Source organism: Asparagus officinalis, chromosome 9, assembly GCF_001876935.1.
Source record: "Asparagus officinalis chromosome 9, Aspof.V1, whole genome shotgun sequence".
Taxonomy (NCBI): Eukaryota; Viridiplantae; Streptophyta; class Magnoliopsida; order Asparagales; family Asparagaceae; genus Asparagus; species Asparagus officinalis.
In genome coordinates, this window is record NC_033802.1 from 64,236,183 (window position 1) to 64,262,111 (window position 25,929).

Genomic DNA, 25,929 nt, shown 5'->3' on the forward strand with positions numbered 1-25,929 from the left:
TATATATATATATATATATATATATATATATATATATATATATATATATTTGTGTGTGTGTGTGTATAGACACACACATGTGTGTGTGTGTGTATTTACAGAGGGACAATTGGAGCAGCTCAGCTATTATATATATATATATATATATATATATATATATATATATATATATATATTTGTGTGTGTGTGTGTATAGACACACACAGGTGTGTGTGTGTGTATTTACAGAGGGACAATTGGAGCAGCTCAGCTATTGACCCAACAAGTCGACAACTTGTAAAGCTGACTGGAAAGGCGGTACTTATCGATCTACCCATAGGATCGAGACGAAAAGAATCCTCACTCAGCCTACCACTCTAATCGACTCCACTCCCTATTGCCATTTGGCCCATCCAGGTCAACAACTTGCGAGACCCACTAAAAAGTCGGTGATTGCCAGCCTCCAAGGAGACAAGTCAGGTAACTATGTATCCTCGAGCCCCCTACCGACAGTCGATTGACATTACCTTAAATGTGTGGTCAGAATTATCATTGCTCTAGTCCCTATAGTCTTTATAACTTATTGAACCTCATCAACATTATGCACCTCCTGTCACAGTCACATTTAACGCCTAGATGACTCACCCCCTTCAGCAGTCGACACCTATAAAGTAGATGATGACTAGGCCGCCAGCTCGACTCGGTCAAAGTTACCTATCTACCCTTCTGACCTGCTATAAAAGGTAACTATCTAGGGCAAGTTTGGGGTCTTCTAAGCAATTCTAAACAAATTTCTTTACTCATTTCTTACTACTCCACTCAAGCTCAAATATTAACTTGAAAATATTTTATAAAGATATCCAAACTTTGGCCTTTCACGAGTTCTTCATGTGTAGGATATAATATTTAACACAGGGACTAGCCATCTGAGGAAGCTTAAGAACCCTAACACCCCTATAATGTACAGATGAACCCCCTGTTCCATAACTAACATCAACAATATATATATATATAGACACACACACATATATACATACATACATATATATATATATCTGTGTGTGTGTGTTTGCGCGCGCGTGTGTAAGTGATCCTTTGCTTGAGTCATCTTTTGACCTACATTTAACTGCAACTTGTACATTAAACTCTTAGGAGTTATTAATAATTATAAACCCTTATTGGATTTGTTTTTAACATGTTGGATTGTAGATACCTTTATCCAAATGTTTGAGGATAGTTGAATTTGTAATTGAGCTTACCATATTAATATAATTTTCTATAACTGTTTGACCTACACTAATTAAGTAAGGATGAATTATTATTGAAGCGGAAAATAGAGTTCTTCTCAATAAAACTTTTTAGGTGGTGTTGGATGATTTTATGTTAAATATTCTTTCTGCTCAACTGAATATTAGATTAACAACTGAACTTGAGTTGTTATATGAATGACAATTTAAAAGTGTCCAATTATGCCTGATAAGACTCAACACTTAAAAATTGATGAGAGATTGTAATATTACTAATCCAATAGAGGGGTGAATAGGGTATTTGCTAATCTAAGCAGATATTGATGCCAAATTAAAACTTATTAAAGAAATATCCTAGCAAGTATGTTATGCAACAAATTATATGCAAGGATGAGCAAATGTAAACAATGTGACAATAGGTGATATAAACAATGAGGCAAGAATGAGTGCTCCAATGCCAAATACAAACAATCAATATGATCACGGAGTTCGGTCACCCTCGACCTGCGTCTGCGCTCCTCACCCTCGAGGAGAATCTCCACTAATCTCAAAAACAACTACACAATCGGTTTTCTAGCTCACCAAAAACTTTTACAATTCTTACAATATAATCACACAACACACCCTCTAAGTGTTGGCCTAGCCAGTGTGGTCTTCCTCAAGTGTTCGGATTTATAACATCTCCCTAGGCTTTACAACCGACGCCACTCTTCTTAAAATTGACCACGTCTCTCCCAACCACTCCTCCCGGTATCCTTGTGTATTACAATATGACCTCTCGACAAATAAGCTCAAATAAAAATTATTTGTTCTCTAACAAGATGAGAACTAAGTTTAGGCTCACTCTTAAAGATACAACCCACAACCCAAATTACTATGTGTGAAAATTCTTAAGCTCAAGAGGTGTGTGTGTGTAAACAATGAGTATAATAAAATCAAAATTAAACTCAAATCAATCTAGCATAAATATGAGTATTAAAATAATAGATACCTAGAAGATGAGTTTAGAAAAACTTCTCTAAAATAAGAGAGATGGAGATATGAAGCTTGAAGTTCAAACCGAGATGATCTCCTCTTCTTGTGAAACTCTCTTCACAAAACTAAAACACACTTTTGATCTTTGAAAACTTGAAACAAACTTGTAAAAAACTTGTTTTAAAACTTTTCTTTTTTTATGGTAAGTATTGAGGGTTGAAGGGTATTTATAGTTGCTTAAAACAATAGCCGAAAACCCAAGAAAAATACCAAAAACCAAAATCTGAAAAAACTAGTCGTTATTACAACGGATTACTATTCGGTCGACCGTACTGTTCACTGACACTATTCACAGAATCTGAAACTTGAAACAAGCTTACAAAAAACTTGTTTTAAAACATTTCTTTTTTCATGGTAAGTATTGAGGGTTGAAGGGTATTTATAGTTTCTTAAAACAATAGTCGAAAACCCAAGAAAAATACCAAAAACCAAATTCTAAAAAAACTAGTCGTTATTACAACGGATTACTGTTCGATCGATCGCACTGTTCACTGACACTATTCACAGAATATGAAACCTGAAAATCTGCATACCTGACTTCATAAAATTAATTAAAAATGGCAAATCAAGTCCAAAAATCGTGACATTTTGAGAAAAGTTTCTAAACATGTTAGAGAAAATTTATGAAATATCACTTCCCATTTGTGAGAAATCACTATTTTAAAATAGATATTTCAGATTCTAAAAACTGCTGAAACACTTGAGTTTGTGAAGAGAGTCACATGTAGATAAATGAGTTTTCAGGTATAACGTCATCGTCTGACGAACATGTTTCCTTCTGAGGACTTGTTGCCTTGATGGTGTTCTCAAGAGTCACATGTTTGGAGCCACGCTTTCGTGAGCACGGGACCTTAACAGGTTCTTGGATACTGACTGGTAGTCCAAGGCGGTCAGTTATAAGAGTTTTCCCATTATAGAAAGGCTCTGACTTGTTGTGAGGGCGTGTGCGACTCCCAACTCGAGTAGTTGCTCAGGGTTCAGTCACCGGACCCAAGCGCTTTTTGATCGAAACTTTACCTCGATCCTTGTGCAAAGGACCCAGACGATCCGTCATTTGCTTCTTACTTTTGAACAAGTCTACGCTGCCACGAGGCTTCAATGAAAGTATTGGATCAATCAGAGCAAGGGAAGAACTTGATGGAACAGGTACAGAATGTCTCCTGTCTTGACTCTGACGCGGGTCAGACCCAAGGTTGGGAGGGTCAGACTTGAGTGACCCGCGATTTGGAAGGTCGGATTTGAGTGACATACGGCTTGAAGGGTCGAATTTGGATGACCCACGGCTTGGAGGGTCAGATCTGAGTGTCCCGGGGGCTGGAGGGTCGGATCTGAGTGTCCCGCTGGCTAGAGGGTCAGATCTGAGTGTCCCGGGGTCTGGAGGGTTGGATCTGAGTGTCCGGCAGGCTGGAGGGTTAGATCTGAGTGTCTCGCGGGCTGGAGGGTCGGATCTAAGTGTCCCATGGGCTGGATGATCGGACTGAAGTGTCCCGCGAGCTGGAGGGTCGGATTGGAATGACCCGCACATTGGAGGGTCGGATTGGAGTGACCCGTGCCTGGGAGGGTCAGATTGAAGTGACCCATGTTTTCGATCTTCTCGGCCGTTGTTTCGGATTTTGGCCTCCAAGTTTGATGCAGCATTGGTTGTTTCTTGGCTATGTCCTTCTTCTGCACCTTTTGTGCCTTTTGCAAAAGAATTCGCGCGTGCGCAAGCAACGCACAGCGTTTCTAGATCCGTTCTTCGGGAGTTGAACGCGTCCTTTTGATGCAGACCCATTCATTCGTTGTTAGCTTGGAGAAAATGCCATTTGTTTGCTGTTGATGGGGTTGGCGCCTTCTGGGCTTCAGATCTGCTTCGTAGCGAATCCCGTTAACTGGCTCCAAAGCCTTAGCAAGTCGACGCGCAAGTCGTTGGCACTGCCTTTGACGTGCCCTCTTCGAAAGGATTGGCATGCCTTCAGTATTCAACTCCTTAATTGAGGAGGAGTTCATATTTGCAGATCCGGCCTCATTAGAGGCCGGAAGGGCGTTACAAGGTGCAGTACCGCAGCAACGTGCGCGTTGATCTTCCTACGCTTGCGAGAGGCGGAGGATCAGGAGGAGGAGGACGATAGATATTCCTCGTATTTTCGTTGGTCGAACTCGTATTCGACCACTTCTTCAACCGGGATGCAGATCCGAGGTTGCGACACGACAGCTTCGACAGCAAAGCTGTTGACTCCTACTGTGGTCGTCAGCTTGTTTTCGTTAAAAGTTATTATTTTCATTGCTATCGAATATATTACAACTTTGGTTGTTACAATAAACTCGAATAAAATAAAAAGTCGATCTTTTTATAAGATCTCCTTACACAATAAAAATAAAATAAACTCGAATAAAATAAAAAGTCGATCTTTTTATAAGATCTCCTTACACAATAAAAATAAAAAGTTTATAACTTTATCAAACAAATAAAAGTCGATCTTTTTATAAGATCTCCTTACACAATAAAAATAAAAAGTTTATAACTTTATCAAACAAATACAGAGAGACCGTTTATCAGTCTTCTGCTTGTGTGGGATCTTTACCTATGTCAGGGACGTCGATATCCGTGGACCCCCTACGGATCAGATCCGGTTGACAAAAAATTAACAGAGCTTCTACTTCACCAAGAAAATATTTGCTTGAAGCTCTAAAATCGACCAAGCGAAATCAATAGCTCTTCTCGAGATTAAGACAAAGCCTAATCTCAGGGAACGGACGAACGGGGCTTCTGATCTCTCGAACTCTCCCTCTTTATGCTGAAGAACTTCACCGAGATTAGTTAGTCTCCTCTGAAATTTGTGTTCCTTTGACCCCTCAATCTGGCAACAACTCCTCGTCTTGATAATAATTTCGCCCCTGTGAATTAAGCCCCTAGACCTGTATTTATAGGCTTCGGTTGGGGGGTTTTCGGATAAGAATGAGTGATTTGACCTTATCTTCAGTTAATAATGGCCTAATCATGTTTGTGGATGATATCAAGTCAGTTAGGACCCTTGGAATAGATAAATCCTAAGAAAAGAGCTTAAAACCGTCGAAAACGTGTTTCAGGGTCAAAACTGTGCGAGACAGACCGCCCGACGATCGGCGGCGGGGTCAGACCACGGGCCGATGCGCGACTGTCCGTACCCGGTCGGCCTGGCGCGGGTCCCTCCGACTTCCGACTTACGCGCCTCGCGCGCGCGTCAGATGCGCCCTATGACCGTTTCGCTAGGGCGCGTGACGTCTCCCGGCCCGGCCGCCAACTGACCCTGTCCGTGTGCTTGGCGCGGTCGGATTGGCCGTCCTGGACCCGCCGCTGGCTCATGTCAGACAGCCCTCCGCACCATGGCTTGCGCGGCACACTCGGCCAGCACCCCTCGTCTCTTGCGCGTGTCGACTCGCGGCCGGTGTGAGTTATCCGCCTTAGCTGTATTTTTAGCACTTTGCGACTTTCCGGGACTTGTATTCTCCACTGTTTTGCGTATTTATCCGTCGTGTTGACTTGTACACTCCGCGCGAGCTGATTAACGCGCACGTGCTGATTGACGTACTTGTGTTGACCGACGCGCGCGTGTGGACCAACACGTGCGAGCTAATTGACGCGCTTGCGTTGACCGACGCACGCGAGCTGATTGATGTGCGTGTGCTGATTGACGCGCGCGTGTTGACCGACGCGCGCGGGCTAATTGACGTGCACGTGTTGACCGACGTGCTCGAGCTAACTGACGTGCACAGCTGACTGTTGAGTGCACAGGCCACTCGGTTCACTGTTTCGCTTCATGTGCTTGTCGGCGTCAGATAATCCTCTTAAACTCGGATAACACCGTTCGTCGTCTTCTCTCTGTCTCTAGCTGTGTGCGGACACCTATAGGTATTTTTAGACACCTACAATCACCTGATTAAAGCGAACATCGCCAAGCAACTCATATCGACCCAACCAGGTCAGACACGAGTTGACCCTACAACACGACTCAAAAGAAATGTATCATCAGTCAGCCAAGCCTAGAGTTGAATTATGAGCTAAATTCGAACTCGTAGGCGAAGTTCGCCAAGTAACAGACTTAGCCCACATAGACTAAGTCATCCACGCCCGAAGCGACCTTCTCCCACGTCTTCAGCGTACTTAGCCCAGCCCGCAAAATTCGCCTAAATAGTCTTTTCAGAGCTATTTTTGGGGGATAACCGCTCCCCACTAACTCCTACTTTAATGGCCAATTAATTCATAATTAAGTAGACCATTAACTCCCTCTTTTAGTCTATAAAAGGAGAGTAAATCGTCTACAACACATGAGAGACACACGGAGAGAAACACACACGCCCAGAGACGTACAAGAGGTATTGCTAAGAGAGGACTGATTTAGCTTCCAAGCAATTCAATCCTCATCAACAGCCAAAAGTCCCATCGTCTTAGTCGGTGAGTCAACGGAGTACAAGATCGACGCTCCACCGGCACACGAAAAAGAACCCCAAGAAAAATAAAATTTTCCTTTATTTTATTGTATTTATTTTATTGTAATCTGTGTTAATGACAATCCAAAAGAACCCGAAACAGCCCCTGTCGTCCACCGCAATGAACGACTTTGAAATCGTGATCAGATACTTCCTTAAATGACATTTTCACGTCACAAACCCTAACCGTAAGTTAAAATTCAAGATAGGAGAAATGGGATTTGGGTTTTCTCAGTTTTTGTTAATAGTAGGGGAGAGAGGGAGAGGGAGGGAGTACTTGAAAGGCGGGATGGGCTCGATTGCCAATTTCGGTCATGTCATAAGGGTTTATTTGTAATTTTAAGTGGGCTTTTTCTCTAACTGCTCACTTGGCAGACTATTTGGGGCCTTGACACAAATACTGCTAGTATTTGGGGCTGTAACATAAGGCCCAAAGTACATAAAGCCTGGTCACATGAGCTGATTAATATTAAGACATTGACACAATTTTCTCTAAGATCTTTTAGATATTATGTCCCTAAGATCTTTTAGAACTATGGTATAAATGAAGCTTTCTATTAGTAGAATATATATATCATATAAGCTATTATTTTATTTGCATAACTGCAAATGTGTCGGCATAAAAAAAATGTTATGGATCCACCCCTAATTGCATATTATACCGACACTTAAATATGTATAATGTTATTAGAGTATGAATCCTATTAGAACGGCATGCATTGTCAAAATATGATCAGTGTAATCGTCAGCTTGATTGGTTTTGAGATTCATATCATTGGCATATATCATAGGGCCACGCAACGGAATGTCTACAAGAGAGAGAGAGAGAGAGAGAGAGAGGTGGTGTGTCATCAACGCGTTTAAGGTATGGGATGGCGACCACTCAATAGAGGCGGGGAGAGAGTACGTATATCATATCATCAGCAAGCAGAGCCCAGCACTGTTACAAATCTCACATCTCTCTCCATTGCCATGCGCGTGAGCGGGTAGCAATGAAACGGTACACGTAGAAGAAATTTATTAATGGTCTGCTCGAAAGATGAGTGGCGCGCGAGCCTGTTGATTTGATGTAGCCTGCCTCTGTGGATTCCTGGTATTGGATTTTTTTTTCATCAGATAAGATTTACATGAGTCGGTGTGGAAAGTTAGTGAGTATACGTACAATTAGATCAGCAGTTTCTTTTTTTTTTCCTTTTTTCTCCCATCTTAATTAGACAGAAAATATAAAAATACGTGTGTCAGTAAAATGCACCATGCATGTCTCACATAGTCGACCGCAAAGTGAGCACTCAGGTTTCATTTGACGGTGCTTATACTTTGATACCGTTTTGTTTTTGCAAGGTTTGAATTAATACGTCTCGCTCTAATATATAGTAGGATTTACCTTTATTAGATTTTACTTAACTAGTTTTTTCTTGGTCCGATAAGGAGCGGGCCAAGCAAATTATACTAGTTTAAGAGTAATTTTTAATGTTAGAAAAATCAGATCAAACACTGACCCCATTTTTTTTACGAACACATCGATCTTTTGAAAAATAAGGTCAGAATCATGCTTGATGTCGCAGATGAGTTTATAGAGCGTTTGGCCAATCGTCGAAAGTCCAAGCAGCAGCCGAAAAAGAAATTTTGACTTGCACATGAAGAAGGGATCATACTCAAAACTAGTAAAATAGAATCAAACGTGAAATATATTTAATTCAAGTATGTTTATGAAACAGGGCAATTATAGGGCCAATCAAACACATCCAAGTTCGGATTGTGACGCTCAGATTTGCAAAATTGCCTCGAATGAAATATCACATTTTGTGTTAAAATTTTTGCTATTTTTAATAATGATGTTAGAGTAAATTTTGATTAGAATGTGAATCCGGTTTGATCTGATATTTAAACATAAAGTTTCCCAAATTATTGAGAGTTTCTTAACTAAAGTAGTTTTTAATACTGTCTATTTCTTATATGATTTCAGTCCTCTTAAAAATCTATTTATTTTTCTACTAAAGCAGTAGATTGTAAAACCTTAGAGGTATTATGTTTGAGTAATAAATATTCTTTTTTTTTCAAAATTCTTTGTAGATTCAAAGGTAATTAATTTTCTTCATGAATTTTAAAAGTATCTTAGTGGATTCCGAGGATTCACTTAGGTCGCGTCAATTTTGGCCCATTTTGAACCCGTTTGGTTGGTTTATTTTGAAGGGAAAACTTTCACTTTCCCCCTCAAAAAGGGACAACCAAACGAGCGCTTTAGCTGCAGGTCGCGCCAAACCGACCCCAAGCTTTGAAATTATCGTCTGGGGTGAGAGATGAGAGAAGAAAAAAAATTCCTGTAGCCCTGCATACTTGATAGGAGATTCTAAACACTGTGAGAATATTGTTTATGAATCATCTTAATTTATTTTTAATAATTTGGAGGGAGTATACTATTATCAAATAAAGCGACAGAAAACAGGCCTTTGTAGTCAATTGTCAGATCATGCTCCTATTAGTTTTGACTGTGGGGATTATCAACAGTTTGTCAAAAAGTTTAGATTTGAAAAAATCTGGCTTCAATCTGAAGATTTTAAAAAAGGAATTCCTATATGGTGGAATTGTGCACCTAAGAGTTTCTCTGCAGCTAAAAATATAGTTGGAAAATTGAGATTTATGAGAAAATGCATTAAACAATGGACACATTCTAATTTCTATAGTGTCAAACAGAAGAAAAAAGATCTGTTAGATAATTTGTTGGAATGGGAAGTTATTGAGGAAAATAGAGATTTAGAAGATAATGAGTTGATCAAGAAGAATGATGTTGCTTCACAGTTGAATGAAATTTTGTTTCAAGAAGAACAAATGTGGAAACAAAGGTCTAAAGCACATTGGCTAAAGGAGGGTGATAATAATACTACATATTTTCATAAGATTGCAAATGGCAGGAAAAGGAACAACTTGATAGCATCTGTTTTTGTTAATGATGTTGAGGTTACTTCTGAAGAGGGTATTGCCCAAACTTTTTCTACTCATTACAGTCAGATTTTTGGGCAAAAGGAGTCTCATAGATGTCAACTTGATTGGAATAAACTCTTCCCTTTGGGGGATTGGGGGTCAAGTGAAATAGAACACCCTTTTTCTGAAGAAGAGGTTCATAAAGCTATTTTTGATATGAAAGAAGATAAATCTCCTGGTCCTGATGGTTTTTCGGCTGTTTTCTTTCAGGAATTTTGGGAAACGGTTAAATTAGATATTATGAGACTTTTTGAAGAATTTTATGAAGGTAGATTGGAGATTAATAGACTTAATTATGCTCATATAGTTCTTATTCCTAAAAAAAATGAGGCTTCAACAGTTAATGATTACAGACCTATTAGTTTACTTAATGTGATTTACAAAATTATCACAAAAGTTTTGACTAATAGATTAACTCCTAAGCTGGAATGTCTTATTGACCCTGTCCAGTCAGGTTTTATAAAAAACAGATTTTTGATTGATGGGGTTGCAGCTGCTCAGGAGATTATTGATGACTGCTTTCAGAATAATAGAAAGGGAGGAATTCTTTTGAAATTGGATTTTGCCAAAGCTTATGATATGCTAGATTGGGATTTCATTATGGAAGTTTTGAAGGCTAAAAAATTTGGAAGTAAGTGGATTAATTGGGTGAATTTGTGCTTAAAAGGAGGTCTGTCTGCCATTAACATAAATGGAAAAACTGGTAGTTGGATTATGTCTAAAAGAGGAGTTCGTCAAGGTGATCCTCTTTCTCCACTTTTGTTTGTTTTGGCAGCTGATACATTTTCTAAAATGTTGAATTTAGCAGCTGAAAATTCTCTTATTGAAGGGTTGGGTCCTTCTAATATGGATCAGAAAGTTTGTTGCCTTCAATATGCTGATGATACTCTTGTTTTTTGTAAAAACAAAAGAGAACAGTTAACAATTTTGAAAATGATTTTATACTGTTTTGAATCAGCTTCTGGACTAAAAATAAATTTTAACAAGAGTTTGCTTATTGCTCTTGAAGATAATGAGATTTTACAACATAATTTGGCTTACATGTTAAATTGTAAGAGTGGAAGCTTTCCTATTACTTATCTGGGAATTCCTTTGAGACATGGAAAATTAAAAAAAGAAGATTGGTCTCCTTTAATTGAGAAGTTTGAGAGAAGATTAGCTTTATGGAAAGGAAAGTCTTTATCAAGAGGAGGGAGATTGGTTCTAGTTAATGCTGTTCTTTCTTCCATGCCTATTTTCTGGATGTCTTTTTTTTCTCTTCCTGGGTGGCTTGTTGATAAAGTTGATAGGATGAGGAGAAGGTTTTTGTGGACTGGGTCTTTGGAACATAAGAATTCTTCTAATTTGGTTAAATGGGAGGAAGTGTGCAAACCCAAAAAGCTGGGTGGATTGGGAATTATAAATTTAAGAGTTATGAATAAAGCTTTGTTGGGGAAATGGATTTGGAAGTGGTTTGATAATAAAATGGAGTTTTGGAAACAGATAAGTTTTTACAAATATTTTGAAAACAGAAATTGGACAGAATATTTTTATTCTGGCAAGAGACTTTTATCTCATTTCTGGAAACAAATTTTTAATAATGTTGAAAGTTTCTTGTGTAGTACTTGTGTTAAAGTGGGGAATGGAAATCAAACTCTTTTTTGGTTTGATAAATGGTCAAGTACAAATACTCTGGCTTCTTTGTTTCCTGCGCTTTTTCATATGGCAGAGTTTCCTTATGCTTCTATTAGCAGTTTGAGAAAAAAAATTAATAATGAATGGGTTTGGGATATCAAGTTTCAAAGACAGCTGACTGGAAATTTGGTTTTTCAATATTTTGATATGTTGGAGAGTATTATGTCTGTTAACTTTGTTCACAGGGAGGATAAAAGAATGTGGAACTGGGAAGCAAAAGGCAAGTTCACTGTTAAATCATATTATCATTTTCTTACTGATGGAGGAGTAAGGTATGCATATATCAATCTTTGGAAACTCCCTGTTCCTTTAAAAGTGAAATTTTTGGTTTGGTTGGCTTTAAGAAGCGGTTTAAACACAAAAAAAAATTTGGAGAAGAAAGGTATTCATACAGATATGATGTGCAGTTTTTGTTCTAAGGAAGAGGAAAATCATTTTCATATTTTTGTTAAATGTGAGTTTGTATACTCAATTTGGAGATCTATTCAACACAAAATGAATATTAGAAAAGATTTTACTGTATACTCCTTAAAAGAAATCTGGAAGAGTTGGAAGGATGAGGAACAAGTTAGTGGGAATATAGAAAGAGAAGTGATTATTTGTTCTCTTATTTGGTGTATTTGGCAGGAAAGAAATGATAGAATTTTTACAAATAAGAGGAGAAGATCATTAGAACTTTTGAATAAAATTTTGACTTTTGCAAAATTTTGGATAGGGTCACAGATTTCTGATCGTGCAACTAGATTACAAGAGAGGAGGAGAAAGAAGGCTGCTGCAAATGTTGAGAGGGCTTCGGTTCCTGTGGTGGGGGTGATAGACTTGCTGGAATGATAGTTAAGCTGGAAGTTTTTTGTGATATATTTTGTGGTTTAAAATTGAAAAACTTGTATATCAGTTGGTATTGGGTTATAGTTTCTGATATTTTGTTGCTAGATATCAGTAGGAGAGAAAGACTTGGTGAAGTTTCTTACTTTGTAAAACTGTGATGATTTAGGGTACTCATTCTTGGTTGGGGATGAGTGCCTTTTTTTGTACCAACCTTTTTAATTTAGCTGGCTGGATTACTATTTTGGTAATCCATCCTTTCTCTCAAAAAAAAAGCGACAGAAAACAAATTCTGCCCGCCCTCAGAAGTTTGCCGTATCCTATGTTGCTCTGATGGGTCTGGGCAGTAGGGATTCTGTTAAGTGTTGTTCCATCAAAGCTTTTGCCTGCAACCCAATCGGAAATCACCTTTGCTAAAATCCACGTAAAGGGTATTCTTGTCATTACGCACCTCCTCGACGTCGTTCCTCAGACTGGAAAAAACCCTAGTTGGACTTTGTCTCGTAGCCGGCTTGGTTTACCAGCGGGCTTCATGTGCGCAGGCCCCAAAACCGCTAGGCCTCAAACTTCGATCCAAAAGAGAACAATGACACATGAGAGGAAAGAGAAAAAAAAAAAAAGGGTTAAAGAAGAAGAAGACCATGACAATTGGGCTGCAGAGCTCTGGTGATTGATGCTGATGCTGATGTAATGATGCTGAAGCAGACGGTCTCATGAGTTAAATCAGTGCGTTTGACTGCTTGAATGACAGTCTCTTTAACTCGTGGCTATTGGTCAAACGAGAAAGGACAGGAAATTAAGTGGATGAGGTGTAGGGGGATTAGGTGGAATAATCACATCGTGATCAACATTCTCCATGAGCTAAAAAAATCATATATAAACATGTACAGAGGAATTATACGAAGAGAACGTGCAAATTAATCCGTAAGGAATGGAAATGGCTAAATTACTAAATTGGTAGTTTTTTTTTTTAAACTGATCGGTTTGATATTAAAAGTTTCTCGAGCAGTTTTTATCGATATTAAAAATACGTTAAAATGATAGGAAAATATAGGCTCTTTTCTAACAAAAGGAAAAGATCTCTTGAGCTTTTGAACAAAATTATGACATTTTCGTCATTTTGGCTAGGTTCTAAAAATATTTCTGCTCGAGCTATCAGATTGCAAGAAAGGAGAAGGAAAAGGAATGCGGATAGATTGCTTGCTGTGGGTGCAGATAACAGAGAGAACAGAGCTATGGGAGATGAGGTGATCCAGTTAGAATGATCTACACTCAAATCAGGTTTTGGCTTTGTTTTGAAGTTGGCTGGTGGTTGTGTTTTAAAACTTTGTTTAGCTATGAAACTCTTAGCAGCTGGTTTTTTGTTTTGGTCTTCTCTGTGTGGGAGAGACCTTTGGGGCTATGCAGTGTTGTGCTGGGTTATACTTTTGTTGTGTAATCTTGACTTTAAACTTTAATATGCACTCTTGGTTGGGGGTGTATATTTTTTTTTGTAACAACTTTTTTTTGTTAATTTAGCTGGATGGATTAACTTTGTGATAATCCATCCTTTCTCTCAAAAAAAATACGTTAAAATGTAAGAGAAGTTTGGAAGATAACATGTGACGAATGGCTGACATTAAAACCTAAAAATCTAGAATTAGCCTTTTAACCATCAATGGTGACTCTCAACTATCAATGACGATGAAGCGTCTTTGGACTTTTTGCACTATTAGTGGTCCATAGCACCATTGATGACCCATTACTCACCATCAAAGTGGAACCACGAATGATTCACTTACCAAAATTAGCTTCTGAGCTGATTTTCAGTTCTTTTGGCCTCGTTCATGTTCCATACCTATATACTTCTGTACTAGATCATCTCAAATACAAGTTTGACTAAAATAAATATTTGTTATTACTCAAATAAGAGATATTATAAGGGGTACATCCTACCTCTTTTAGATTACTGCTATGTTCATTTTTTATGTCAATAGCTTGTATGTTGAAGGGATTTCAATTTACTCGATGTCCTGTAACATAATCCTTACATGTTTTTTCATGAACGCCTATCTCTCTATCATAAAAAATGTCAAATTCTTGGGGCGTTAGTCAAGTAGAACTCAAAATTAGAACTAAGATAAATTGTGAGATAATTTTTTTATAGTGTTAGTCCATTAGAACTAGAACTAGGATAACATTATATATTGTTGGTCAACAAGAACTGGATAAAAAGTAGAACTTGGATAATGGTAAAAATTTATCCTGCTTTTGTCAAATTTATATAAAAAAGAGTGTTCTAGTCTCTCAAATTGTCCCAAGTTAAGCTAGAACGACATAGTAAAAAACTAGAACTTTGTTATTTACTTTTTTCTTTTTCACATTTAATTTCTCCATCATTTTCAAACCGCACCATAAAATTAGATCAGACCTCTTCTCTTAATGTTTCCGTCTATCTAATATTAAATTTTATTTTTTATTAAATATTTGGGTATAATTAATTTAAATTTAAAAAATACAAAATTCATGTTTAAATAAAAATTTGGCTTGACAAAACTAATTTGATTTAAAGGTCCAACATTTTGCCAAACTAGATTTTTTTTTGTTTCTGCTAATTAAATTGGTTCGGTTTCCGATCTTCCATGCTATAAAAAAAAAATAATGGAGACACAATTAATATTTTATCATAATCATTGATCGTGGACTTAATGATTATGACTTATTATCATTTAGTAGTGAAGTGGATCTCAGTTAGATACATTTCTTGTTTTATAATCATGAATAAAAGACCAAAAAAGAAAAAAGAAAAAACAGTTGCAATATTTGTGCAGGGGCATTTCTGTAACATCAACAACCGCGCTGAATAAAACCCAACCAAACCGCTGCAAACGAGAACAACAGGACCACGGAGAAGACCATCTCCAAGCTCCTCCCCCATGGATCCAGGAGACGGCGCCTTCTCCCCGAACACGTCTCAAGCTGGGACCGCGGCCCCACTCCCCCCTCCCCCGCCCCCCTACCCCCGCCCTCCACCTCTCCGGCAGCCCGCCGACCTAACGGAGGTCTTCAACGGCTACGGCGTCCGCGTTACCTAACGGCCGTCCGCAATCGGAGAGCTAAGGCTCACGGCGAGCACCCTCGCCGGCATGAACAGAGGACGAGCTCGAAGACATGATGTCCGCCGTCTGCCACGTGTTCAGGTGCGACCATACTCGTAGGGATCGCTGTACGGGATCAAGGGCCGCCGTTAGGGCTGAGCGGCGACGGATGGAGATGGTTAACGCCGTTATTAACGTCGACGTTGACGGGCGGCGCCATTTGCTGCTTCTGTCTCCTGACCATCCGGCTGCGCTCGACGCTCTCTCGCAGGAAGGTGAGTTTGGTAGAGGCTGATTATTTGCGGATAACCCCTCTTTATAAATAGTTTTTATTCTTTGGCACAATAGCGACCCAAAGTTAATTTTTGGTGTTATGTTTATCATTATAAGGCGCTTGTATGCTAAAAATGTTATTTTATCATGTTTTTGGATGAGTAGCTTGTAATTGAAAATTTTTCAATTTTAATAATAATAATAACTGCTGTATTAAAAATTAATTGTTGCGCATTGGATCTCTTGTCATCCATTTAATTCTCAGCTCGGATACATTTCTTAATCTACAAATAAATAATTAGAAAGACTGAAGTGGTCGTTGTTAAACTTTGAACAAGATTCAGTTTAAATTTCTCCCAAATTTTTTTAGTTTTAGCTACTATTTTGTTCTCTTAGTTTTGTGCTTTTTCATGTAAACAAGCCTGTTTACGATCATGACTTAATTTATAAGGGCTTAATATATTGCACTTAAATACCCTATAGTTTCCCTTACCTTCTTGCATTTTGTACCCTCACTTATCTCTTGTAGCACTTGAGTACCCTATAGTTTCTCCTACTTTGCACTTATATACCCTCACCGGTTTTCAGTAGCACCTATATACCCTAAATTTTGAAGCTCTTGCACTTAAACATCCTAAAGTTTTGAAAATTGACACATAAACACGCTAAAGTTTTTAAAATTTACGTTTAAATACTCTCAAGTTGTAAAAACTGTAGGGTATCTAAGTGCAATTAATTAAATACGCATGTGACGCACAGGATTATCCGAGGAACGAGCTCATCATGAGAGCGGAGGCGAGGTAGCCGACAAGGGAAAGCGGGCCTCCACTTTCCGACCAAAAACCCAAAGGACCACCACCGCGGTCTAAATCCACAGAAAAGCGAGAAGAAAAAAGCCGTCGTCGCTCGGGCGCCCCGACGAGCTGGGTTCCGGAACGTCCTGATTCGGCCGGACGTAAGCGGGGTCGATCGGGTCGGTACGAGCGCAGAGGAGCACCGTTTATAGTGACGAGCCGGGGGAGGTGGCACGTGCGAAGAAGAACGGGCTGGATTACCTGTTCCACCTTTACGAGCAGTGCAGGGAGTTTCTGCTCCAGGTCCAGGCCATGGCGAAGGAGCGAGGGGATAAGTGCCCGACCAAGGTAATTCTGACCCTACTCTGACCGGGAATTGGGTTGCTGACACGTGGGCTCGTGAGTGCGGGTCCCGCTGGGTTTAGTTTTTGTGATTTTTTCGAAGCAAATAGGAAGCTTTCCCGTCGGTCTGACACGCGCCGCTGCGCCAAAGCAGCAGGGGGTGACCCCTGCTGTTTTGAGGCGCCTGTCGGCTTTTGAAATTTTCCTTTTATTTGCATATATACCCCTTGGTTGTACTACCCCTCAAATCATTAACTCAGAGAAAAAGTAACCCCGTTAAAGTATAAGTAAATACTAGTGTGTATTAAATCCTAGTTTAGTCCCACATCGATTGTGTGTAGAGAAGTAGGCCTTTGTACATCCATATATTTGGCCGGAGCCTAATGGAATTTTTTCCCATAAGTTAATCTCAAGGGTCCCACAAGGGATTTTTTCCCTTTCCTCTTCCATGATTTCACAAATCATGAAATTAGCATGACTACAACACTCTTCCAACCAAATCTGATTTAATCAGATTTGATCTGTAGACTTGTGGGCATTCACGCCTCATTCAAATTTTGGCATTCAAGCATCCTCAAAATCTCAAACTATTGTGTATGGGCGTTTATTCTTAAGTTTCACCTCTTGAGTAGAGGTCTTTGGGGACATGTCGATGGATCTTATGTACCTCCTGTCAAAGCTACATGCACTGCTGGTGATACATACAATAAAGCTCTTCAAGCTTGGACCACAAACGAACATAAGGTAATGGCCCTTCTCATTCAATCAATTACACCGACCATTCGGCTGCAACTGGTTAATTGTACTTCCACCATATCTCTATGGATGCATCTACAGTGTTTCTACACAACATGATGATACATATGAATATCGCCTACTCCAAGAAGTCGCTTTAGCAAAATAAGGTGAAAGATCCATTCGTGAATTTTATACTTACATGCTTGATTTGTAGCAGCAGCTTGCAGTTCTTGAACATGGCATAACTGACCCAGAATCAGTTAAAAGTTATAATTATTATCGATACCAACAACTTCTATTTCAATTTCTCATGCGACTTCGTCTCGAATATGAATATCTTCACGGACAACTTGGTTCATCGTGTACCACATCCCACAGTGGGATAATGTTGTTGCCGAGCTCCCTGGTGAGGAGACGAAACTTCGCTCTTTATCTGAGCAACCATGTCAGAGTTCTAATCTCGCTACTACCAAGCAATTTTCTCGGCCATAGAATTTCACTATTCAGAGATCATAATAAAAATGATGTCACCTTTGCAAAACAAAAACTTAATTCACTGAAGAATGTCGAGTAATTGCTTCAAAACATGCTGAGGACACCCATACCAGATGTTCGTGCTAGCGCCATCCCAATGATTCCCTACAGGATGCAGTCGCTAACTCTTCATCATCTACCTCCTAATCAGAAGCTCCAATTGATCATCTTGACCATTTGCGTTAATTTCAAGAATTATTTTTAGTCTTTGAATATTACTGGTAGTTCTTCTAAAATATCTCCTGTTGCATCTACTTTTGCCACATCCTCAGGTAAATCTACTTCAACATGGATTTTGAATTTTAGTACAACTCATCACTTGACTGCTAATTCATCACATTTAGTCTCTATCTCTCCTATATCACCATTAAATATAGCTTGTAATGCTGATGGCACACCATTATTTATTACATGTAGTGGACATCTTAATTTACCTCCTTCATTTTATGTTCCACATGTGCTACATGTTCCTAAGCTTGCTTTCAATATTTTATCTGTATCCGAATTAACTGCTATGAACTATAATGTCTCATTCAATTCCACATCTTGTTCTGTACATGATAACACATGGAAATAGATTGGGACATGTCATATTCCAAAGCCCTCTACTGCGGCTATTCACATTACCACCACACCTCCTTCTATGTGTGATATCTGGCATTATCAGCCTTGTCATCTTTCACTTCCTTGTCTTCGTTATTTGTCAACTACTAGTGCATTAGGAGAAGTTTCTACTAAATCTCTTGCTCCATGTGTAACATACAGGTTGGCAAAATACTTAGCTTTACCTTTTCCTAGTAGTAATTGTTTGGGGAGAAAGTTGATGTATTCATTACTGTGTTCATTACAACTTCAAATGTTACAACGAAAACAAAAGTTAGTCTTTTTATAAGACCCTTACACAATGAAAACAAAAAAAGTACAACTCTTGTCAAACAACGCAACGGATGTTTATCGCCCGCTGCTTGCGTGGAATCTTGGCTTGTGACTGGGACGTTAGTATCCGTGGACCACCAAATGATCAGATCAGATCCGGAGTTTCGTTGATTCGCGAAAGAATCAAGAAGCCGAAGTAGTTATCTCGACAACAGCGAGATAACCACTCTTCTCGAGATCACCGTAACAGGGCGATCTTAAGGAAATGAATCGGGGCGTGCAGATCTGACGAACTCTCCTTCTTTATACCGAAGAATCCACTGAAGTCTCCTCCTCCTCTCTGAAATTCATGGCTCTTCAGTCCTCAATTCGACATGGCTTCGCCAACGCTCGAGAATTCTAGATCTTAAAAAATGAAGGTCCTGGGGCGGTATTTATAGACTTAAACCCTGGGGCGGTATTTATAAGCTTAGGGACCCCTGTTTTCGGATAAGAAGAGTCAGCAATTTCTAAAATTGCTCGTGAGACAAACCTGGGATGGTGGTACCACCTCTTCCTTTGACTGAAGAAGCCGCGACTGCTGCGTAGACCTTCCCACGTCGTTCATGACCTCGGCCTCCGGCTGAGTCATCTCGCTCATGTCCCTTCTTGCCTTTGTACTAAACCGGGTACCCATTCAACTCGAAACAGTACGAGACTTTATGTCCAGGCTTGTTGCAATGCGAGCAGCTCTTCTCGGCTCCGCCGCGTTATGGCAACCTAAGCGGGGGGTCGGTTCTGTCGTGTTGTTGCAGCCTAGGCAGAGGAGGCCCCCTTCCCTTTGCCCCGGTCTGCACTGCTATGGCGACCGCCTCGACTCTCTCCTCGTGACCTCGCACAATAGTCCGGTGTTGCTCCTCTCGTGTGATTAAGGCATAGGGTTTATTCACTGTTGGCAAGGGCTCCATACTAAGGATTTGAGACCGGATTGTCCCACAAGGTGTGTCATCTAGTCCCATGAGGAATTGGTGCAATTTCTCCTCTTTCTCTCGAAGAAACTCGTGCGCCGCTCCACACGTGCAAGTTGGGACCTTTGAGTAGCTGCTCAACTCGTCCCACATCCCTTTCCATTTTGTGTAATACACCATGACGTACGTCCCTTGCTGTTGAAGTGAGGCAATATCGCTCTTCAATTCATGGATTCGTGGCACGTTCCCAATTGAGTAACGATCTCTCAGGTCGTCCTAGACTTCCTTCGCAGTCTCCAACTACGCGACGTTCGGCTGAATGGACTTCTCAATCGAATTGAAATCCATGTGATCAACATCGAATCGCAAGCCTCCCACTTACTTGCCTCTGGTGTAACGTCAACAGGTTTTGTTAAGATTCCATTGATGAACCCTAATTTATTCTTCGCCTTTAGCGCATTCACCATTGCCTTATCCCACATATCATAGTTGTCCCCGTTCAAGAAACACGTTGTCACAGTCGCACCTGGATTGTCGGATGGATGCAAAAAGAATGGTGATGACGGATCTATCGCCTTCTTCATCATTTCAATGCCCATGAAGGAGATCAAGATATGGTAGTCCTAAGAAATGAGGGTTGACTAGCGGCGGTTTTAAAGAGTAGCTAGCGACGGCTTGAATATGCAAGGGAGGAGGGGCGAGGGCTATAGGGTGGCTAGGGTTTCAGAGTTTCAAACTCCGCTCTTATACCATGTAAAAACAGTTAAGATTGAAGAGAGATATTTTCTTTTGATTTCTGATGATTAATATGTGCAAATAAGTTCCAGGTATATATAACAAAGTCTAGATTCCTAAACCTGGTAAAACGATATTCTAGGTAAGTCTTAGATAAGATATGATATCTCTTAATTATGATACACCAAATATATACAAATCAACACAATCTATATTTGAAAATCCTCCCTTATGATGTTCCACGAGGGATTGTCATCCTCCTGACAGATTGAACCTTTTCACTTCCCTTTCACCCTCCATTCTGACTTTTCTTACCACAATATTAATTTTATAGGAAACACAATATTACCATGAGGTTGTAAAGTTACCTGGGTGGAAACAAGCAATGTTCGAAAAACTACATGCTCTTTAGAAAACACAAACTTGGGAGCTCAATGCTTTACCTTTATACGTAAACGGGCAATTTGCTGTAAATGGATCTACAAGATCAAACTCCATGCTGATAGTACTATTGAGAGATAAAAAAAACCCATCTTGTAGCTCGCATCTTTATGCAACAATATGACATTGATTATGATGAGATGTTTGCTCTTGTGACCCGGATGACTACTATTTGTACACTTCTTGTAGTCTCTGCAGTTGATAATTAGCAAATTTTCCAAATAGATGTTAAGAATGCTTTCTTACATGGTGACAATTCTAAGGATCTTTGCATGCTTTCGCCAAATGGTCTTCCACATCAATATGGACATGCTTGTTATCTTTGTCGGGCACTTTATGGTTTAAAGTAGGCTCCTCCCGCTTGTTTTGCTCAATTGAGCTCCATTATTTAGGGTGCCAATTTTATTCCTAGTTATAATGATCCTGCTATGTTCAAGCACACCTCCGGGACTATCCTTCTTCTATATGTTGACGACATGATTCTCACCGGTCCCTCAAAATCTTATATACAACAAGTCAAACAATATTTGAATTAGCAATTTGAGATGAAGGATGTTCGACATCTTCGATGCTATTTAGGGCTTGAGATTGATCACTTGTAGTGGGGATATATTCTTTCACAAAAGCGAGTCTTTAAAAATATTTTAGATTGCTCTGGGATGACAGATACTAAGACTACACCTACACCTCTTGAACTTAATGTTAAGCTTAGTTCTACTGATGCCTGACAGTGAGCATTTATCTGATCCTTCCCGCTACCATCAACTCACAAGGAGTCTGATCTACATCACCATTAACCGACCTGATATTTTCTGTGTAGTACATACCGTCAGCCAGTTTGTCTCAGTTCCTCGTACAGATCACTATGTAGTTAGTTCTTCACATTCTTCGCTATCTTTGAGGGACTTCAAATCTAATCTCTATTTTTCTCATCCTACCATCTTTAGTTGCAAGCTTACAAAGATGTTGACTCCGCTGGAGATGTTAATGATCATCGCTCCACAACTGGCTATTATATATTCTTCGAGATTCTTTGATTTTCTGGAAAGTAAAGAAGCAAGACGTTGTTTCTCGTTCTAGCTCTAAGGTAGAATATCTGAGAGTGGCATCCACTACTGCTGAAATTGTTTGGCTTCGTCGGTTACTCGATGACATGAGAATGTCTTCTACTACTTACATTCCTCTTCATTGTGACAACACTAGTGCTATCAAAATAGCCAGTAATATTTCATGAACTCACCAAGCATATCTAGATTGACTGCCAGTTCACACGTCACCACTTTATTAATGACACTATTTCTTTATCTTACATCTGCTCTCAGATGCAGTTGGCTAATTTCTTCACTAAATCTCAAACCCTCCAGCGTCATTTTTTTACATAAGCAAACTCTTGTTGGTTGATCCACCATGAGTTTGAGGGGGGGGGGGGGGGATGTAAGTACTAGTGTGTATTAAATCTTAGTTTAGGCTTACATCGACTATGTGTAGAGAAGTAGTCATTTGTACATCTATATATTCTGAGTTAAACACGCTTAAAATCAACAAATCATCAATTTGATGAGTTAATATTTTGACTATTTTCTTGATAATTTTAACATGCTGGTTCAAATTAGCCTATCAAAGGTGACAATTGATTGATTTGGAGGTATTTCTTTTCAAAATCGATAATTTGAGGGGTAGTTTCACAGATATTGAGATTTGAGGATAGTTTTGAACGTACCCAGATTTAAGAGGTATATATGCCGAGAACCCTAACTATTTTGTGTTCTTTTACCAAGTTAGTCCCTCGAAATTTAACGTTTCCCTCGAAATTTAACGTTTGTGGATTTCATTGCAGTTTCTCAAGTCAATGGATTACTGTTAGAACCCAAATCTTGTAACTTGCTTCACATTATTCTAAAATTTTCGTCTAACTTCCAATTTTAGTTTGGCTAGTGATTGATCGCCTTCAATGCTATTTACCATTTTAGTTTGGCTAGTGGTTGTAACTAGGTTTTGTAATTAGAATTCATTGAAACGAGTAGGAGTAAATCTTTAAGGCCCCGTTTGGCTAAGGGTTAATGAAGAGGGGTTAAAGAGAAAGATTAATGTACTTAGCCCATTTGATAATCTGAAGGACTAAATTATTAACCTGTTAAATAAGTTTTATTTTAGCCCTTATGATCAGTTTTAGTGTTTGGGAATAACTATGATTTTGACTATTTTCTTTATAATTAGAAGGGTTAACTCTTATTCCATCTAAATAGGAGTATTAGTAAACCCCTCATTTTGAGGGGTTAACTCATTTTAACCCCTCTAGAGGGGTTAACTTAACCCTTCTATATTTTTTATGTTTGGCAAATTATGGAGGGTTAACTCACTTTAACCCTTATATAGATTTGTTGTGTTTGACAGGTTAAGAAGGGGTTAAGTCTCCTTAACGCCTCACTTAACCCTTTGCCAAACGGTACCTAAGGGTATAACAGCTGTTTCATCTAAAAAAATAATAAAATAAAAAATATTAAACATATTTAAATAGATTATTCTTCCAATTTGACTGTAGCAAACTAATTTGAAATAACTTATAAGATCTGAAGGACTTGTATGATATCAATGATTCCAAATTAGTATTTTCACAAAAGAATCAGTGTAATAATGCAACTTTTATTACACACTGGCAGAGCGTTTACTTACAGTTATGACCATCCATTTGTTGTAATTTCAATTTTAAAAGAAATCCTAAACAATTTGCAATCAAATGGATGGCGTGTATGAGTTTGAAAACATGCTTGGCGCCTATTTTGCTTACAAATTGGCTGCATGTACGCGTGCAGGTGACGAACCAAGTGTTCCGGTACGCGAAGAAAGTCGGAGCGAGCTACATAAACAAGCCCAAGATGCGGCACTACGTCCACTGCACGCCCTCCACTGCCTCGGCGAGGCCACCTCCGACGCCATCCGCCGCGAGTAAAAGGACCGTGTGCGAGAATGTGGGAGCATGGGCGGCAGGCCTGCTACAGCCTTGGTGGCCATCTAGCCCGTCACGGCTGGGACATCGACGGCGGTCTTTCGCCGGCACATCCTCGCCTGTCGATTTGGTACGTCCGACGAAGCTCCGTCAGCTTTGTCAGCCTGGCCCGCGGACAATGCTGCTGCTGGCGTGGGGCGCCTCGGCGCTTGCCGCTGGGGTGGCCGTCGCAGATCCTTGTTTTAGTTTAGTTGACTTTGTTAATGAATTGTCTGACTGATCCTCAGGGAACTGGTACTGTAATAGATATATCATGATGTTTGGTCGCATTGATCTCATGAATATAGTGTTCTCTTTATTGCAATTTGAATTAGTAATTATTAACTGCATGCAACAATGAAACTAAGAAATTTCAAATGTATCAAACTCTAGAGATATAATAAAAAATCCAAATAAGAACACAGAAACTTACCAAATTAACAAAGCAATAGGGTTTGATAATAATTAAGGCAGAAAACTTCAATGATTCACCAAAATAAAACAATAACTTTAAAACCATAAAAATTCAAAACATAACCCAAAATTGCCCAAAAAGAAATGTAATCACTTGATTGAGAGATACAGTACTCAAAAAGTGTGAGATAAAGCTCCTCGGTAGTGGGTTAGTGCTTTTCCAACAATTGGCTCTTCGGATTCCTTGTATCACTGGTAGCTTGAACTTTTTTTTGTATTTTTTTGCAAAGTTATAATGTATCCTTAAAAGTAGAAACGTGGTGAATTGGAATTGTTGTACTTGGGGGCTGTTTGGTTGTATGTTTTTACCATGTAAAAGGATGGAAAGTGTAAAAAAATGGGTCCCAATGTCAGCTTTCATCACTTTCAATTGTTTGTTTGTATTTGTGAAAATAGTGTAAAGTGATTTCATATGCTGATGTGGCTTGTAAAGTGATTTCATAAAAAAAAAGACATGATTTTAGGAGAAAGCTGACATTGAAGTCAGGAAAAAATAATAAAAAATAATTCCAACCAATATGATCATTTGAGTAGGGATCACTTTTTACACTTTCCAAACAAACAATTAAAGTTACATTTACAAACCAAAAAAGCAATTTATGATTTCAATGGAATAAAAAACAAACAAAGAAAAATATAAAAGTAAAATTGATGAGGTGGACAACAACTTTCCAAGTTGTGTCATAAATACACAACTTTACCAACAACCAAACAGCCCCTTGAAGGAAGAAGGGAATTTGAAAAGTTGTGATGTTAAAATTTAGACCGAGAAAGGACCAAATTAGGGATTGAGATCCTCTCCTAAGGAATAGTGTTTCCTAAGATCTCCTAATGCATCTCAACCATTCATTGTATAGGACGTCCTCGTTTTTTGTACTCATACACAAAATCAAAGGTTGAGATGCATTAGGAGATCTTAGAAAATACTATTCCTTAGGAGAGGATCCTAATCCCCAAATTAGGACCATCAGCCAGTTTGAATCAGAAGAAAAATTCTTTAAGGACCCAAAATATGGGACCAATAGAGGGGACAAGTGAGGTGTTCCCCTCTTATTGGATAATGAGTTGGCCATCATTAATGATGACCAACTCATTATCCAATAGAAGGGGGACACCTCATTTGTCCCATTTATTCGTCTCATATTTTGGGTCCTATAGCAAAGCTCGAATCAGAATTGTCTCGTGTAAGCCCATTCGGGAGCTGCTTAATGGGCTTCAGCAGGTGGGCCTGATCGGCCTATATATTTATGGATTTAAACCACAATGCGCGTACAGTATCCACGCGTCGCTTCTCGAACACCCTCAACCGTCCGATCCATCGATCCCGATTTCAACGGATCAGATCCGTCGAAATCCGCGGCCCGGAATAAATGCTCTCTCTTCTACATTCATCTCCCCCCCCCCTCCCCATCTTCCCCCTTTCTAAGATCCGAGCACGAGTCGAAACCCTAGAACGCCATTAACGAGCTCGAGGATGCTGAGGGCAGCAGGAAGAAGGCTGACCTCTCTCTCGTGGAGGCC

At 39.3% G+C, this 25,929-nt stretch overlaps 1 protein-coding gene across 1 annotated transcript; it reads left to right on the forward strand.

Moving 5' to 3' along the window:
• On the forward strand, window positions 15,342-24,175 carry LOC109823544 (protein LEAFY). The gene is given in 7 exon segments (XM_020389822.1): window positions 15,342-15,543; window positions 16,301-16,683; window positions 23,762-23,843; window positions 23,846-23,892; window positions 23,894-23,929; window positions 23,931-24,027; window positions 24,030-24,175. Coding segments are annotated over 7 exon segments (993 nt in total).